Source organism: Erinaceus europaeus, chromosome 14 (genome assembly GCF_950295315.1).
Source record: "Erinaceus europaeus chromosome 14, mEriEur2.1, whole genome shotgun sequence".
Classification (NCBI taxonomy): Eukaryota; Metazoa; Chordata; class Mammalia; order Eulipotyphla; family Erinaceidae; genus Erinaceus; species Erinaceus europaeus.
In genome coordinates, this window is record NC_080175.1 from 25,676,226 (window position 1) to 25,695,754 (window position 19,529).

A 19,529-nucleotide genomic window follows, 5' to 3' on the forward strand; every position below is an offset into this window, starting at 1 on the left:
ATACAGACATTTTTATATTTCATACATCCCACCTTGAAGCTGCTGGTCTAACAATTCCAGAAAAGTAAGAAAGGCCTATTTGGTTCAGTACACAGAACTATCTTTCAGGAAGCAGAATTTTCAAATATGGCCAGCATTCCCCAAACACTAGAAGCATTCAAACAGAAGTGAGTTTGACCAGCTAGATGTTTATTAGCCAGAAGTGCTATAGCAGGGGTATATGAACCAAGACTCAGTTATTTCCATGGTTACTAGGTAGGCAGCATCAAACTTAGATATCTTGCATCAATCATTTCATCTTCCTGGCTGCCTTCTCATCTGTATAATATGGGGTTATATTCAATCATGCTCATAATCTGAGATTATATAATTATTTATTTTTCACCAAATGTTAAGATATATATATATATTTTCTTTTAACCAGAGCACTGCTTAGCTGTGTTTTATGGTATGGTATGCTGGGGAATGAACCTGGAAATTCTATTTTCTATTTTGGAATTGTTTTTAGTAACTTCAGAATATTTCTATAGTCAGTTTTTCCAAACATTTAGGAGAAATTTTACATCTTTATGTGTATCTATGTTTGTTTTCTCTCAATCCCCTAGAAATCAATCACTGAATGAGAACAGGGTAGAATCCCACTTGAAATTTAAACAAAATAAAGACATTCAGACCTGATAAGAGACAATGGTACTGTTATTTAACAGGATGAATTCAGTGATCATTCAAAGAAATGTCTATAGACATACAGCTTTAATTGTGGAATACATGGTATATCACAGTAGTTCAACTGCCTTGGCATTTAGCAATAATGTCATACAAGTGAACTTGCTGATAGCTAACAAAACGAGTCCAAGGCCACTTAGTTAAGAATCACAGCATTCTTGGCACCACCAGAGGAAAGCAGTGATTTCTCTTTCTCCTCTTCCACTCTCATTCTCTATCTATAAATAAATAAACTTCAAAAAAATATTTTTTAGGAGTGTCAAAGGGTTCCTGCCATGGTAAGATATTTATGGTAAAAAATTTTTTTTTCTAATATGTGATTAGAAGGGTAACAAGTTCATTAATATGGAACTAAAGAGTTATATTATCAGCTTTGGAAAGTAGAGAGTGTTATATTAATCATAAATCTGGAAAGATATGGGAGTTAGATGAAACTTGATTTAGAGTATCTGGTAAGAAAAATAACATTTTCTAATTAAAAAAAAAAGAATCACAGAATCACAGCAACAACAACAAAAACCAAGAAAAAACAAAACAACAACAACAAAACCCCTTTGGAATGCAAGTCAAGGTATGAGGCTACAGCTGGTCAGAAATGATACCATTTGGCTAATTTTCACCTAGAAATCTGCCACAACGAATAAAGTATTGTCTCTGAGTTACCAGAAAGCAAATCTTACCAAACACTATTCTGTGACCATGAACTAAAACAGTATTTCCTAAGTGTATGAGTAAGATAAATCTTTTTAAAATAGCGTGTACTGAAAGACTCCAGGGTGGGTGGAGGGAGAGCACAGGTCCAAAAAGGATGACAGAGGACCTAGTGGGGGTTGTATTGTTATGTGGAAAACTGAGAAATGTTATGCATGTACAAACCATTGTACTTATTGTTGAACATAAAACATTGATCCCCCAAGAAAGAAATTTTTAAAAAGGAAAAAAAAAATTACATAAATGTGAAAAAAAATAGTGTACCATTATTATGTGTCCTTTAAAAAATATTTATTTCTTTATTTTGGATAGAAACAGAGAGAAATTGAGAGGGAAGGAATAGATAGAGAGGGACAGAGAGACCTACAGGGGGCCGCGTGGTAGCACAGTGGGTTAAGCGCACATGGTACAAAGCACAAGCACGGGCATAAGGATCTTGGTTCCAGCCCCAGCTTCCCACCTGTTGGGGGGGTCACTTCACAAGCAGTGAAGCAGGTCTGCAGGTGTCTATCTTTCTCTCCCCCTCTCTGTTTTCCCCCCTCTCAATTTCTCTCAGTCCTGTCCAACAACAACAACAGCTATAACAATAACAAGGGCAGCAAAAAATGGGGAAAATGGCTTCCAGAAGCAATGGATTCATAACACAGGCACCGAGCCCCAGCAATAACCCTGGAGGCAAAAGAAAGAAAGAAAGTGAGAGACAGAGGGAGGGAGGGAAGAAGGAAGGAAGGAAGGAAGGAAGGAAGGAAGGAAGGAAGGAAGGAAGGAAGGAAGGAAGGAAGGAAGGAAAAAAGAAAGACCTACTGCTTGTAGGAGGGAACTGGTGGCTTGAACCTGGGTCCTGCCCATGATAATATGTATACTCAACCAGATGCGCCACCACCCGGCCCTGCTCAAAATAGAGTCTTTCTTTCCCTTTCTCCCTCTCTTCTGTTTTATGAGTGACACCAGAGCACCATTCCACCATTTTCTTTTACCCACCAGGGTTACCGCTGGGGCTTGGTGCCTGCACAACTATACCATTCCCTGTGGCCATTTTATAATACAGATAGTGACAGAAAGAGATGGAGAGGGAGAAAAAAGAAGGAAGGTGAGATGCCTGCAGCACTGCTCCACCGACCACAGGTAGGGACCAAGGCTGTGAACCAACATCCTTGCACATGGCAATGTGTGTACCCAACGGGGTAAGACAACATCAGGTCCTACCACAACAGTATTTATCATGTTGTCTGGTTTTGTTTTCCTCCCTTCCTTCCTTCCTTCCTTCCTTCCTTCCTTCCTCCCTCCCTCCCTCCCTCCCTCCCTCCCTTCCTCTCCCTCTTACTTTCTTTTCTCTCTCTCCCCTCCCTCTTCCTGTCCCTTCCTCCTTCCTTCTTTCCTTCCTTTGCCAAACAGACCAAAGCCCTCTATGTATTATGTGGTATCAAAAACTAAACCTGAGGTCTCACCCATGGAAGGATTTTAAAGGCAAATGATTCATTCAATCACCTCCCTGGACCCTAACAACTCTACCTCTGAATTTAAAATATTAATCAGTATTTGTCTAATAATCACATTTAGGCAATACTTTGACATATTAGAGTTCTATTAAAAACTTCTATTAAATTAATAGAGCAACTTAAAAATTCAGTAACAACATAGGGTTAGTCAAGTCAAGAAGAGCTTCTAAAATTCAAACACCTATTTCACTCTCAGAAGAAACTATCATCACAAATCTTTTCTGGTTTGAATTTTGAAGAAAACAATGGTTATATAAAATGTTTCCTCTTCATCATCAGACAAAGTGCTTTTGACTCTGACAAATCAATCTATTTCAACAGATGATTTAGCTGGTCCTGTAGTTCTGATGATTGCTCAACACTAGAAATGAGAATAGAGAAAAAGAATGATATGGAACATACAAGAAAGGTATCTCATTGTACAATCTTTATGTGCTTTAATGCATAAGTACTGCTGAAATTAAGTAAAAAATTATATTCTCCCACTAGGCTTCCAGAAATGCTTAAGCTAAGAAGAAGAGATCTATCAAGCCAATTAGTAATGCAGACAGTACTGCAAAGGACAAATCTAATCCATTTAAAAAAACCAAAGTTGTTTAATGACTAGCATATTTACTTAATGAATATTATTAATGTAAAAGGTTTTCTATTCCTCACAATCAGGCTCTACACTTTAACTTTTTTTTAATATTTACTTATTTATTCCCTTTTGTTGCCCTTGTTTTTGTTGTTGTAGCTATAATCGTTGTTGTTATTGATGTCGTTCGTCATTGTTGGATTGGACAGAGAAATGGAGAGAAGAGGGGAAGATAGAGAGAGCGAGAGAAAGACAGACTCCTGCAGACCTGCTTCCCCGCTTGTGAAGCGACACCCCTGCAGGTAGGGAGCCAGGGGCTCGAACCAGGATCTTTATGCCGGCCCTTGCGCTTTGCGCCACCTGCACTTACCCCGCTGCACTACAGCCTGACTCCCCACTTTAACTTTTTGAAGTCCTTTGTTAGCAATGACGTGACTTACTGATTGCCTTAGAAAAATACTGTATTCTTTATATGCTGATTAATCTATCCCAAAGAACGTCTTGACAAGAGTTCTGCGCCAGCCCTAAGGCCAGCAGTGTAATTCTCCTTGGTATATGCTTCAGTTGGTCCCCCCACCCCTTACCCTTTACCCCTTGGACTTACTTACTTTTTCTGAATAGCTTCTTGTCTAAATCAGAAAGGGGGGGAAAGGAAAATAAAGATAAGAAAACTCAACAAACTAGTAGAAGTTATTTACACACAGATTTATATAAGCACATGTCCAGCTTATGTCACATTCCATGTTTTTTATATATTTATTTGAGAGATTCCATATTTCTCTGCCACCTAAGACTGTGATATTGAACCCCAGCTTGATATCAGAGAACAGAGCTGATGAATATTTTTAGTTCTAAATCTAAAGATGTGATCCAGTAAACTACCTGTGTGGCTCAGATTCAGTCTGGATTTGTGGAGTCAAGTGGTCACATATATATGAACAAACACTTTGCTATTTAGAGAACTGCATTCCCAAATCAAGCATTTCCAATAGGTGCACTTGTATAATAACAAGTAGAGAAGATATAAAGTAAGATGGAAACCTAATCAAATTATAATTCTAGTCCAAATGGTCATGTAACAGAGGGTCTGTATATCTCAAAAATCTCCTGGATGATTTATATGTACTGAGGGCTGGGCTCTGTTTGGCAAAGTTAGATATAGATCACAATTGCACCTGGCTCCTTAGCGAAGACTAGACTCCCCAGGAGAGATCTTGGACACAACACATCAGTCAGTATGTGTTATCCATAACTTCCTGGGAGCTGAGTATGGCACTAACATGATCCTAGAATGGGCCTGCCCTTTTAGGATTTATAATCTCTCCCACTATTTGCGCCAGGAGGTCCACAAAAGACGTGCCTTGCTCCTTATTTCAGTTCCTACCCCAGCTTCTTCTGCAGTCTCAGATATCTTTTCCAGAGGAATCTGACTCATTCTTGACCAACCCCACCTATATTCCAGAGAAGAAATGTGAGAATGCACTAAGGCAATAAGAAATAGTTTGAGAATAATGCATCTGCAGCAAGTAGTCATGGGAAATGGTATACTCACTGGTACTGAAGATGTGTTGTTATTATGGCCATTTTCCTTAAGCTCTGAATTTAGAAGAGAAAAAAGAAAACATAGAACATTCCATTTTTCTGTAGCTTCAAAGACTAAAAAAAATCCAAATCATGTAAGAAATTCTTTCTTACATCTTCGGAGTGCAAGATGGCATCTTCCTGTAAAACCATGTTTCGAGCTGCCTGTCCCAGCAGCTGGAAGACAAAAGTAAAGTGTTAACAACCAAAGGTTTCCAAGCTTTCTATAATCTTCTCTCTGCATCTGTTATACCACCACTTTTTCTTTTTTTCTTTTTTTAAGTTTTTGTTTATAAAATGGAAACACTGTCAAGACCATAGGCTAAGAGGGATAAAATTCCACACAATTCCGGCCACCGGAACTCTATATCCCATTCCCTGATAGCTTTCCTATTCTTTAACCTTCTGGGAGCATGGACTCAGGGACATTGTGGGGTGCAGAAGGTGGAAGGTCTGGCTTTTGTAATTGCTTCCCTGATGAACATGGGCTTTGACTGGTCGATCCACACTCCCAGCCTAACTCTCTCTTTCCCTAGTGGAGCAGGGATCTGGAGAGGTGGGGCTCCAGGACACATTGGCGGGGTTGCCTGCCCTGAGAAGTCCAGTTGGCATCATAGTAGCATCTGGAACCTGGTGGCTGAAAAAGAGTTAAGATAGAAAGAAGAGCAAATTGTTGACAAATCATGAACCTAAAGGCAAGAATACTGTGGATGGAGATTTGGGGTCTCCATTTGGAAAAAGCTAGTAGGTCTATTTTAGGTATATTCCAAGGGGCCCATGACCCAACTAATTTTTGCCTGCACATGACATCCAATATGCAGGTGACCTAAGCTATTGTCTGGGGGGATGATGTCACAGTTAGAAAAAGGACCAGACCAAAGCCTAGATATACACCAGTTTCTGTGAGAGAGAGCATATGTTCACACGTATCCATAAACTACTGCAAAATATATGCCTGAAAGCAGAAGTACACTAGAGTTTGCAGTGAGTACCTCCCTAACACTTCCTCTCCACTATTCCAAGCTTTGGGTCCATGATTGCTCAACAATTTGTTTGGCTTCGTATGTTAACTCTCTTTTCAGTCACCAGGTTCCAGATGCCATCAGGATGCTGGCCAGGCTTCCCTGGATTGAAGACCGCACCAATGTGTCCTGGAGCTCCGCTTCCCCAGAGACACACCCTACTAGGGAAAGAGAGAGGCAGACTGGGAGTATGGACCGACCAGTCAACGCCCATGTTCAGCGGGGAAGCAATTATAGAAGCCAGACCTTCTACCTTCTGCAACCCTCAACGACCCTGGGTCCATGCTCCCAGAGGGATAGAGAATGGGAAAGCTATCAGGGGAGGGGGTGGGATATGGAGATTGGGTGGTGGGAACTGTGTGGAGTTGTACCCCTCCTACCCTATGGTTTTGTTAATTAATCCTTTCTTAAATAAAAAATTAAAAATCAATCAATAAATAAATAAAAAGGACCAGAAAGCTGGATCAGGGAAGAGAGTAGCTCCCAAATATGGGAAAAGCATATAAATATTGTTAACTGTAAATTCCATCAATCTGATCTGGAGCCCATAGTCAGCACAGGAGCCTATGTAACCTCTGCATCCCTGTAGGTCTGAGCTCTTATTCTGTGGTCATGGCTAGGAACATTCCAGGCTGCACCAATTTCAGGACCCATCATCCTCGGGTGATAGGCAGAGTATGTTATCCAACCTCCCTTCAGAGAATGGACCATTCCCTACCATTGTTGATTCACACTGAGGGCCAGGTCCGATGGGGGCCCACAGAGGGGTCCATTATGTTGTTCCTAATGGAGATGACCAGTGACAGTGGCGAGAGGGATCTGTCAGAGGTCCAGGCGCATCATGTCTGTGTGGGAATCCCGGGGCTCCCCGACTAGGGCCCCAGGTGACATACACCACCACCTCTTCTTCCCACCTCATTCTCTGACATGCTACAACTACAAACATTCCAAGTGTAACAGAGGTTACTTTTCTTTTCTTTTTTTTCTTTTTCAGAATTCAAATTCTTTTTATTAACAAGGCAGGATCTGGGGTTAATTTTTGTAGCCACGGCTGGCCCTTCGGCCTCTGGTTTTCTTGAACTTCCGGCCCTTGAAGCCTACATAAGGCTTGGTGTGGCTTGTGGGGTGCCTGGGTCCTTGCTGAAATGCCTGTACACCTCTCTGCCCTTATGAGGTCCAGAGAGCAGGACGGTGCCACAGCCCTTGGGGGAGTCCAGGGCCAGCTGGTGCCCCAGCCTTGAGGATGCGGCTATGGGCACAGGTGGTCACATGCAGGGCACACACCTTCAGCTTGGGCACCTCCTGGATACACACATCATCAGTTATAGTCCTGACCACCACCGCTGGTTTGCCTTCCTGGCCAGGAAGCTTCATCTTCCGGATCATCTGGGAGAGGGACAGGGGCGGCCGGTTGGTCCGGCTCATGAACAACCTCTTTAGCACAACCTGGTTGAAGGTGGAGTTGGTCCACTTGACCAGGAACCTGTAGTGCCTGACCAGCAGCCTAAGGCAGATGTCTTGGCTCTTTGGCTCCTTGAGCCAAACCTTTTGGTCCTTGTGGTGGATGTCAACTCCCAGGATGGCACCCAGAGGTTCATTTTCTATTTGTCATGATGATGGATTTTCATTCCAGCCTGGGCTTGACGGCTGCTCCAAAGACCACACTGCCTGTGCTCCAGAGCTGCGGAGCTTTCTGCATAGCTTATTGACTGAGTCCTGAGAGAAGAAGTCTGTAAAAAATACTTTGGCTCCACAAGCCTAGTGAGAAACTACCAAATTTTTTAAAAGATTTTTTAAAATATTATTTATTTATTCCTTTTTATTGCCCTTGTTTTTTTTTATTGTTGTAGTTATTATTGTTATTGATGTTGTCATTGTTAAATAGGACGGAGAGAAATCTAAAGAGAAGGGGAAGACAGAGGGAGAGAAAGACAGACACCTGCAGGCCTACTTCACAGCTGTGAAGCAACTCCCCTGCAGGTGGGGAGCCGGGGGCTCAAACCAGGATCCTTAAGCCAGTGCTTGCGCTTTGTGCCATGTGCAGTTAACCCGCTGCGCTACTGCCTGACTCCCACTTCTGAATTTTTAAAGGCAAATTTGAGGCTAGGGTTTTTTTTTTCTTTTCTTTTATATTTATTTATTCCCTTTTGTTGCCCTTGTTGTTTCATTGTTGTAGTTATTGATGTCATCGTTGTTGGATAGGACAGAGAGAAATGGAGAGAGGAGGGGAAGACAGGGGGGGAGAGAAAGACAGACACCTGCAGACCTGCTTCACCACCTGTGAAGCGACTCCCCTGCAGGTGGGGAGCCGGGGGCTGGAACCGGGATCCCTATGCCGGTCCTTATGCTTTGTGCCACCTGCACTTTACCCGCTGAGCTACAGCCCGACTCCCTAGGGGTGTTTTAAGAGGAGTAAGAGGGGGAGTCGGGTGGTAGCGGGTTAAGAGCACGTGGTGCGAAGCGCAGGGACCGGCGTGAGGATCCCGGTTCCAGCCCCCGGCTCCCCACCTGCAGGGGCGTCGCTTCACAGGCGGTGAAGCAGGTCTGCAGGTGTCTGTCTTTCTCTCCCCCTCTCTGTCTTACCCTCCTCTCTCCATCTCTCTCTGTCCTATCCAACAACAACATCAATAACAACAACACAAAACAAGGGCAACTAAAGGGAAAATAAGAAAGAAAAAAGAAGGGGAGAGAGCAGGACTGTAAAGAAGTGAAGAAACATTGTTGCTTAGAAGTGGGGGGCTGGAGAGATACCTCATCCGTAGGGCATAAGACTTGCATGCTTTAAGCCCCAAGTTCAATTCCTGGTACTGTCTTTGCCAGAGCTAAGTGGTGCTATGGTCTCTCTCTTTATTTCATAGATAAGTAATTTTTTTATAAAGAAATAGAATGAAAGAGAGGGGAAAAAAAGAAACTCACCATGTTAACAAATTAAATTCCACACATTGGAATTTTTTTCCTCAGGGAAATAGAGGAAGTGTTGCAAGACATTTAAAGACAGACTCAAAAGATAGATTTCAACGGGATTTGTAGTTACCTAGAACACTATCATGGTTGTTAAATGGATCCAGGGTCTTTTCCTTAATAACAGAAGTGCAGTTTGCTAATCAAGGAAACTGTGCTGTGTGGCAAGTGCCATACAAGTGACTCAAAAAGAAAAAGGTCAGAGACAGAGATGACGTGTGTGATCCAGAAAACTGGACTTAACTGCTTTTAACTTAACTCGAACAATACCCACTTAATATACCACTTTAGTAGTAAGTCTACTATAAAAGAAGCCCATTCTCATACAAAGTGGAAGAGAAAAAACAAAATTAATACCATTTGCAGATGATGTGACAGTCTACACAAAAACTCCTGAAGAATCCCACAGAAAACTGAAACAACTGGGCAGCACTGTAAGGTGCCAAGCTACAAAATTAACACACACATACACACACACACAAAATTGGTGGCATTCCTCTATACAAGCAGTGAACTAAATGAAGAAATCAAGATTTCAATATCATTTTCAATACAATAAAAGTATTTAGGCATGGGGGGGGGGGGTCAGGTCTTGGTGCATGACGGTGAAGGACCTAGGCAGAGGTTAGAGTGCATTGCAACAAACTGAGAAATGCTACACATATACCAACAATGTGTTTTCTGTTGGCTGTAAACTATTAATATCCCTAATAAAAAAATTAAGTAATTAGGTATCTAGGAATAAATTTAAATAAAGAGGCAAAAAAAAAAAAAACCTTGCTTAATGTAAACTATTGAGTCATTACACTAAAGAAAACAGAAGACAAAAAGAAATAAATGTTTCATGCCGGTGGATTGGAATAATTAACATCGTTAAAATGACCATCTTTCCCAGAACGATATACAGATTCAAGGAAATTCTTATCAAATTCCCATTAAATTTCTTTAAGGAAATAGAACAAATGCTGCAAAAGTTTATCTGGAACCATAAAAGACCCAGAATCACCAATGCAACCTCAAAAGGGGAGAAAAAGGCCCGGGTGGTGGCACACCTGGTTGAGTGCACGTTACAGTGCACAAGGACCCAGGTTCGAGCTCCCGGTCCCCACCTGCAGGGGAAAAGCTTTGCAAGTGGTGAAGCAGGGCTGCAGGTGTCTCTCTGTCTCTCTCCCTCTCTGTCTCCCCTTCCTCTCGACTTCTGGCTGTCTCTATCCAATAAATAAATAAAGATAATAAAAAAATTTTTTTTAAAAAGGGGAGAAAAACAAGAATGGAAGCATTATACTTCCTGACATCAAATGATACTATAGATTTATAGTGATCAAAACAACATGATACTTAAACAAAAACAGACACATAGATAAATGGAATAGAACAGAGAGGCCAGAAATAAGCCCTTATGCACATGGACAGTTAATTTATTATAAGGGGACCAAGAACAGACAATGGGAGAAAAAAAGAGTCCTGGTCCCCCTACACCCACTCCCCCACATCCCCCAGTCGCTCACCCAATAGTGATGTTAGAGATTTTGGGTTGTGACAGGACCACAACATCTGACTATGCATAAAAGCCAAGTCAAAATCAACCAAAGACTTGGATGTTAGGCTGGAAAGCATAAAATATGTAGAAGAAACTATTGGCAGAACTTGATAATACATGCTTCAGAAATGCCTGGATAGACTCAAGTCCAACAAAATGTAAAACAAAAGCAAAAATTAACCAATGGGATTACATCAAACTGAAAAGCTTCTGTACAGCAAAAGGAACTGTCATCAAAACAAAAAGACACCCAACTTAATGAGAAAAAAAAAAAACACTTCAATATACCACACAGAAGACAAAAAGGCTAGTAATGAAAATGTACAAACAGCTTACAAAACTCAGCAATGAAAAAAGCAAACAAGCAAATAATTCAACTGGAGGAGCAAGGCAGTATGCCTGAGAGAGGACTGCATCAGTCACAAGCATCTGTTGAGCTTTGGGCACAAGTTACCACATTTTTTCCCTCCCTTTGTGCATTGGCTTTTCTAACCTCCTGACATTCCTTGCACATTCCTATTTCAAGGCCTTTCTTCCTTGGAAAAATTCCAAGGTCTTCCCTTGAAAATTTTCCTCCACTGGGAACACTCTGCTTCCTCATATCCAAATGGCTTGGTACCTCTCTTCTTTCAAATGTCACTAAGAAAACCCTTTCCTGACCACTCTATTTAGAGCCAATCCTTTTATCACTCTATTCTCAGCTTTATTTTCCTTCAGAATATCTAGCATCACTTAACTTTTCTATTGATGCTGTTTCATCAGCTTGTCTCTTCACTAAAATGTCAGTTTCGTAGACACAGGGACTTATATTTTATTTACCACCTTTTTCTTCTGTTTTTTTTTTTTTCTTACCAGAGCACTACTCAGCTCGTTTTGTGTGTGTGTGTGTGTGTGTGTGTGTGTGTGTGTTTTAATTTCTTTATTGGGGAATTAATGTTTTACATTCAACAGTAAATACAATAGTTTGTACATGCATAACATTTCCCAGTTTTCCATATAACACATATAACAATACAACCCCCACTATGTCCTGTGTCATCCTTTTTGGACCTGTATTCTCCCCTCTTCCCACCCCAGAGTCTTTTATTTTGGTGCAATACGCCAACTCCAGTTCAGGTTCTACTTGTGTTTTCTCTTCTGATCTTGTTTTTCAACTTCTGCCTGAGACTGAGATTGATCTCAAGGTTTTTATGGTGGTGCAGGGGATTGAACCTGTGATTTCAGAGCCTCAGGCATGAGAGTCTCTTTGCATAACCATTATGCTATCTACCCCCACCCACCATTTTTCTTGTACCCAGAGCAGTTCCTGGTACTTAGTAGGCACTCAATAAATGTTTGCTAAATGAGCAGTGTGGAATGAGTGTTACTTGAAGCTATGTGAAAGGCTGAATAGATGATACAAGTTTTTGTTTTGTTTTTTTCCCCACCAGGGCTTTGCTGGGGCTTCATGCCTGCACAATTCCACCACTCCCAACAGACTCTTTCATATTATTATTAGACAGTGAAATACAGGAAAGGAAAAAGAGACAGAGAGAAGGAGCAGTGATACCATACTACTGCTACACTGCTCATGAAGCTTCCACGCTTTATGTAGTACCCCTACGTGGTGGTCAGGGGCTTGGACCTAGGTCCTTGTGCATGAAGTGTGCACTCTACCAGCTGAGCCATTTCTCAGCCCCTACAAGTGATTATCATTGAGAGAGAGAAAGAAGAAAAAAAAATTTTTCTGTAAAAAGATAAACTTCAGGGAATTGAGAGATGATATGTCAATCTTGTCCCAGAAAACTGAACTGATTCTAGATGAACTCAATCCATACCACTTACTGAGCACCCAATCTAAACCTATTACAGGAGGAATCTGTGAAAAATACATAAAGAATTGAAAGCATTAGGGCAGAAAATGTAGCACAATGGCTTAATAAAGGTAATTCAACTAGTACCACATAGAGATGGTATCCAAGAGGCAGCCTTGAACCACATGCCTAAGTCTGACTCCAATCTCTCCCTTCCTAGTGTTAAAGGGACCATAAATTATCAAAGAAACAGGCTTTTTTTTTCTATATGTTTAGTGTATCAAAAGTTAAGACACACAGTTGCTCTGATCATAGGAAGAGGCCACACATGCAGATTTCATATTCTCTGGAAAGAAGGAAGGAAAACAAAAAACAAAAATGCATGCACAGTTCAAGGTCATGATGACCATTAATCATCACGGCTGCCCAAATAACAGCTGATCCACAATGCTCGACCTCCAGTTCCCAAAAGAATGGCTTAACAAAGGAAGTAGAAAAAAGTTAAATGGCCTTGCTGGGTTGCAACAACATGCAGAAACAATTAAAGAGAAAATTATTCTACTTTATAATATTCACTTAGTCTTTTTTTGCCTCCATGGTTATTGCTGAGGCTTGGTGCCGACACTAAGAACCCACCGCTCCTGGGGGCCATTTTTTCTATTTTATTGGCTAGGACAGGGAGAAATTAAGAGAGGAGGGGAGAGAGAGAGAGGGAGAAAGATAGACACCTACAGACTACTTGTGAAGTGTCCCCCTGCAAATAGGGAGCAGAGCTTGAACCGGGATCCTTGTGCTTAGAACTATGTGCATTTAACCCGGTATGCCCAGCTCCCTAAATTTCACTTAGTCTTTATAATCACCAATAAGGGGGTTTCTTTTTTCTTTCTTTCTTTTTTTTTTTTTTCTTACAGATAGGAATTTATCTTGTCCAAAGTTACACAGTACGTGGTGTTATCTGAAAAACAGGACAGTGCTTAGATGTCAGGTAAATTTATTAGTGAATTAAACTGAGGACTTCAGCCCTCATATGTAAATAGTGTATAAAACCAAGACCCAATCTGTGGACCAGTTCTCAGAGCAATCTCAGGGCTGTTCAAAGGTTCCAGTCCCTCTTAGGCTCAACTTCTCAGTTTGATGACAATGATGAAGAAGGACTGGAAGATAACGATGAAGAAGGGAAGGAAGGTAAAAGTAAAGAAGACAATAATGTCAGTGGGGAGGAAGAAGTGGAGGAAAAAATGATTCATGGAACACTGATATGGATTCCAACTTTCCTTTCCTAATTTTGTCAAGTTCCTGAGGACAAATTGAAGTCTTTCTCCTTTCCTTGTCTCCTTGTTTCCTTCCCCCACCCCCATCTTCTCTTCCCCACTGAGTCACACATGCTAGAGCGCTACTCTAGTTCCCTCTCATATGTATGAGAGAACTAGAAGTGCTTTTGTTTGTTGTTTTGTAGAGTTTTTGCAGGGGTTCTGTACCCACACAACTCCACTGCGGACTTCTTTCTTCTTCTTCTCAGATACTGGTTAGGGCACGTTCCTATCCCAATCTTCCCTTAAGGTACAATTAGCCTACCACCTATCCCAATCTTCCCTTAAGGCACAATTCTTCTTCTTCTAGCGTTTGCCCTTCTTCCGTAGCCAGTCAACAGCGTCAGGTTGAGCCTGATGTAAAGTTTCGAGACCTCCTTTGAATCTGGAGAGGTGGCAGTCGTTGACTATGTGGGTCATAGTCTGTCTGGAGCCGCAGGAGCACAATTAGCCTACCCCAGTAAAGAGACTACACAACCCACAATGCAACTCGCGTTATTTCCGGAAACAGCGCCTTTCCGCCACCAGTTCACAGCCTACAATCCCCAGAATGCAACGCGACCCCCTTCCCACGGCTTCTAGAGGGACCTGGTGCTATCAGGTCCTTGCAGTCTATTCACAACTCACCTCTGCGCTCCGGGAGCCCTTCAGCACCTGTTTAGTGAGCGCGATAATGTCAGTACCACAAGTATTGACTTTCTCTGTGAGAAGCCCCTTCACAGATTGACCAAATCGCGCTTGTGAATCTGGGGGTCCAGTCGCCATCACCTCGACTGGTGAACGTCTTCGCCCAGAAGATGGCGAGTCGCTGGGGTCAAAAGAGCTGTACTGCCGAACGAAAAGAGGCGGTGTCTTTTTTTCCATCATGGGACTATAAAAGGAATTCACGCATGCGCCCACCGGAAGTTGACTTGTTAACTTTAAATTCATTCCCAATACTCGTGTTTATATTCAGAGGAAGACAGGGTTCAGACAAATATCTTTAGAGAGGATGGAGGGCAATGTTAGTAGTCAATGGTTTAGAATCAACAGACCTGGAATCTGCGGGGTGCTCAGTGGTAGAAAGCAGTATTTGCATTCCTGGGGTTTCTTGTTGCGTCCCTGGGTGCAGGCCTGAAATTAGTCTATCTACTTACGTAAATAAGCACATATTTAAGGGGGGAAGTGGAGACATTAAAAATAGAATGAAGAGTTCTTACCCATTCCACTAGATGTGTAGGGTTACCTGATTATTTAATATGTAGTTCCTTAAAGACATATGACAGTGAACATCTTTTAGTATGATTTTTTGCCATCCATATATGTTCTATGGTGAGATGTCACTTAATATAATTTGCTCGTTTTCCCCACTGGATTGTTTTCTTACTGTTGAGTATTAAAAGTTATTCGTGGGGAAGTAAGTCAAAGGAAAATAAGCTCGCTCTTAGTCTCTAACTGCAGGATTCTGGTTACTAAAGGGGGAGGAGAAAGGGAATGTTCTGAGTGCAGGGGATCCAACAGACTTCGCTGCAAGATTGTTGGTACTTTGTGGTGGGTGAGATAAGGTATGAAGTTGAATCTCGAAAACCAACAGCCTTGTAAGTCAGTGTTACTTCAATAAAACTTAACAAGTTGGAACAACTTAGTTTCTTTGTTGATTCTGAATACAAGTATTTTTTAAAACCAAATACGTGCTTTGCAAATTATTTCCCCTCAATGTGTGGCTCATCTCTTCACTTTCTGATCAGTGACTTTATCCATACAGTTGTAAGTTTTAATGAAGTAATTCAACATAATTTCTTTCCTGGGTGATGTTTATGACAGGTGTTAGTTGTAAATAGCATTGAATGACATACATCATGGTACCATGTGATTTTCAAAGTAAACCAAGTTCCTAAATAACTTGGTTATAATAATAATTATCTATTACCTTCTTAAACTCTTAAGACAGCAAGGAACCTCCCTCATTCTCTATACAATTCTAGGGCTTTGTTCACTTTCTTTCATGCTTCTTTTATCCATACACTTGATACCACATCTGCTGATCTCAAACAAATCAGTGCAAACCAGTACCTCGATATGTTTCACTTGGGACTATGTCCAGAGACACCAGGCCTGGGATGTCAACCCTTCAGCTCCAGTACTCAGGTGAGACCTTTCCTAGCTCAAAGGACTCCTTAATTCCATTTTGGGTAGTGCACTTCCTAACAAAGCACTTAGATATAGACCAGGGCCCGTGAAACAGGGCACATGTGCACATGTATCTGTAAGTTAGGGGAAAATATATACCTTAAAGTAAAAGTGCACAATAGTCTGCAATGAGTTAATAAGTGAAGCAAGCAAGGAGAAACACTTTAAAAAGATACCGGGAGGGGGTGGGGTGGTAGCGCAGCGGGTTAAGCGCACATGGCGCCAAGCGAGGGGCAGGGGTAAGGATCCCATATGGAGCCCCCAGTCCCCCACCTGCAGGGGAGTCGCTTCAAAAGCGGTGAAGCAGGTTTGCAGGTGTCTATCTTTTTCTCCCCCTCTGTCTCTCTCTTCTCTCGATTTCTCTTTGTCCTATCCAACAACAGCTATAACAGCAATAACCACAAGGGCAACAAGATGGGGGGAAAAAAGCCTCCAGGAGCAGTGGATTCGTGCTGGCACCTAGCCCCAGCGATAACCCTAGAGGCAAAAAAAAAAAAAAGATAAGGGGAGTCGGGGATAGAGCATCGGGTTAATGGCGCAAAGCACAAGAACCAGTGTAAGGATTCCAGTTCGAGCTCTCGGCTCCCCACCTACAGGGGAGCCGTTTCACAGGCGGTGAAGGTGTCTATCTTTCTCTACCCCTCTCTGTCTTCCCCTCTTCTCTTCATTTCTCTGTCCTACCCAACTACAAGGGCATCAATAACAACGACAATAGTAACTACAACAATAAAAGAACAAGGGCAACAAAAGGGATAAAAAAAATAGCCTCCAGCAGCAGTGTATTCGTAATGCAAACACCAAGCCCCAGCAATAACCCTGGAGGTAAAAAAAAAAAAAAAAAAACCATAAAATACTTAATCAAATATTTTCTTTCTTTTTTTTTTTTTTCCTGAAAACAAGTTTTATTTAAATACATTACATAAGATTAAAACTGAATGTGGGGGAGAGAACCAGTTTGTTACCACTGTCACATGGCATTGGGCAGCTGCTATTAAGTGATAAGCTCTATAGCTAGCTACATGACTGACGCATGTTTGAAATTTGTTCCCTTGTCATAAGTTTAACTGGTAGAAAGTTGGCCTCAAATTATGCTGTCTGGACATCAATCAGCTAGGATGTTGGGTCAAAAGACCTTGGTGGTAAGTCAGATGTCTTGTCACTTCCATCAAGGGAAGGTGGTCTCTCTAAGCTCTGCTCACGCAGTCAGGTTGGAAACACCAGGGCATCTTTTACTACTAAAGGCTCCCCCCACCCCTCTAGTGGCACAGCCAGCTGCCTGACTCCATTCTCTCCTCTCAGCTTCAGCGAAGTTTCAGGTCATAACTTTGTCTCAGGGCAGAGAACTCCTAAGGAGAGCTGGCAAGCTTCTGGCCAGACATAGCTGGTAGTGATCTTGGGACTCTGGGCTTGGCTGAAACATCACTATTAGTGCTTTGTTTCAGGCTGGACACTGCCAGGCGCCTACTGCTCCATCTCTTTTTAAATGAGGGACTTCAAGACTAAACAGCATGGCTCTTTTTAGTTTATTGAATGAAGGAGTTACACTAGTCCAAGTTAAAGAAGACCCCAAATGGTTACATTATATAAGCTATGAGGTTTTTAAACTTGTGACAAGGGACAGAAGGAGAATTCTACCCATTGCAAGGAAATCCTCACTTAAGCTTCAGTGAGCAGAAAGCACTTAAAACCCATGAACCTTCAGCTGGTCATCCTTAGCCAGTCCAGTCTCAACAAGGAACTAGCATATGTTCTTGTGCTGGTCACCCTGTAGCTGAATTACTTCTCCATATTCTGGATGCTCAATTACAGTACCATTGAAGGCAAATTTCTTCTTTAACGCCTTCACTAGTTTCTTTTTATCGTAATCATCAACCATCCCTTGGACAGTAGTAAGGATCTTCCTGCCATTTCTGTTGAATTCTTTTCTTTCTTACTTTATTTTTGTTAAAGATTTTATTTATTTATGAGAAAGATAGGAGGAGAGAGAAAGAACCAGACATCACTCTGGCACATATGCTGCAGGGGATCAAACTCAAGACCTCATGCTTGAGAGCCCAAAGCTTTAACACTGCGCCACCTCCTGGACCACTCTCTGTTGAATTCTTATATGGATATAATCCTCAGTGCCAGCAGGAAGCAAATCATCACCCTTACTTGCATCAGCAAAGGGGTCGAAAGAGTGGAAGTTCTGGATAGCGGACATACGATATGATTCCTTTTCCTCGGTGGAAATGGCCTGTGGAAGGTGGCGGCGCCGAGCATCAGGAAGCAAGAGGGCTCAAGGGGGAGGCTGCTGAGTCCTCAGCAGCAGCTCAGTGACTGGGCCCAAATCTTTTCTTTTTTTAAAATTTTTTAAAATTATTTATTTATTTATTTATTTATTAATGAGAAAGACAGAAGGAGAGAGAGAAAGAGCCAGACATCACTCTGGTACATGTGCTGCCAGGGGTTGAACTCAGGACCTCATACTTGAGAGCCCAATGCTTTATCCACTGTGCCACCTCCTGGACCACAATATTTTCTACTTAGACTTAGATACCCTCCTCACCTACTTTCTATTTCATTTCCCTCAATCACTCTAAGGATAACTGTCAGATAAAGTAGGGACTACAAAAGCTGGTTAAGGGCAAGAGACCGGCATACTTTACTGATGGCTCTTTTGGTCACTACCAGGTCACCCCATCATCTGGGGCCCTAGTCAGGGAATCCTCGATTCCCACATGGGATGGGCTTAGGCCTCTAGTAGATCCTTCTCTCCACTATCACTGGTCATCTCCATCAGGAGCAGCATCATATACCCTCATGTGAGCCTCTATAGGACCTTTCCCTCAATGTAGAACAATAATGGTAGAAACTGCCCCACTCTCTGAAGGGAGGCTGCATCAACATAGTTTGCCACTCAGGCAAAAATTAGTAAAGTCATGGGCTGCTTGGAACAAACCTGAAATAAACTTTCTAGCTTCTTCTAACATGGAGACACCAAATCTCATCTCTATTCTTACCTTTAGGTTCCTGAGTATTAAGCAGTTTTTTTCTGCTTTATATCTTAATGCTTTTCAATCACCAAGTTGCAGATGCTACCATGATGCCAACCTGACTTCCCTGGGCAGATGACCTCATCATTGTGTCCTGGAACCCCACCTCCCCAAAGCCCTGCCCCACTAGGGAAAGATTGAAAGAGGCTGAGGGTATGGGTCGACCTTTCAATGCCCATGTCCAGCAGAGAAGCAGTTACAGTTGCCAGACCTCCCACCTTCTGCAACCCATAAAGACCTTTGGTCCATACTTCCAGAGGGATAAAGAACAGGGAAGCTTCCATTGGAGAGGATGGGATACTGGACCCTGGTGGTGGGAATTGTATGGAATTGTACCCCTCTTAACTTACAGTCTTGTCAATCATTATTAAATCACTAATAAAAAACAAATTAAAAAAAGAAAGAACCTCTCTTTCACATGGTGTCTCCATGTGGTGTCCAGTGGCTTGAACCTAGTAAACACATAGTAAAGTGCTCTGTATTGGGTATCCAGTGGACACTCAAGCACTAATCCAAAGGGACATATGCACCCCTATGTTCATGGCTACACTGTTCACAATAGACAAAGAGTGGAAGCAGCCTAGGTGCCCATCATCAGATGACTA

The 19,529-nt window shown here is 42.0% G+C and overlaps 1 protein-coding gene and 1 pseudogene across 1 annotated transcript; both read right to left on the minus strand.

Annotated features, from left to right (window-relative positions):
- Nucleotides 1–168: 168 nt before the first annotated feature.
- BORCS7 (BLOC-1 related complex subunit 7) lies at nt 169–14,554 on the minus strand. The gene is made up of 5 exons (XM_007530666.3): nt 14,348–14,554; nt 5,209–5,271; nt 5,066–5,109; nt 4,122–4,142; nt 169–3,297 (listed from the first exon to the last, which is right to left on the minus strand). Exons 1-5 carry the CDS (start codon nt 14,483–14,485, stop codon nt 3,246–3,248), a joined length of 318 nt encoding a protein of 105 aa, XP_007530728.1. The 5' UTR covers nt 14,486–14,554; the 3' UTR covers nt 169–3,245.
- On the minus strand, nt 6,640–7,721 carry LOC103120466 (large ribosomal subunit protein eL18-like; annotated as a pseudogene).
- Nucleotides 14,555–19,529: the final 4,975 nt, after the last annotated feature.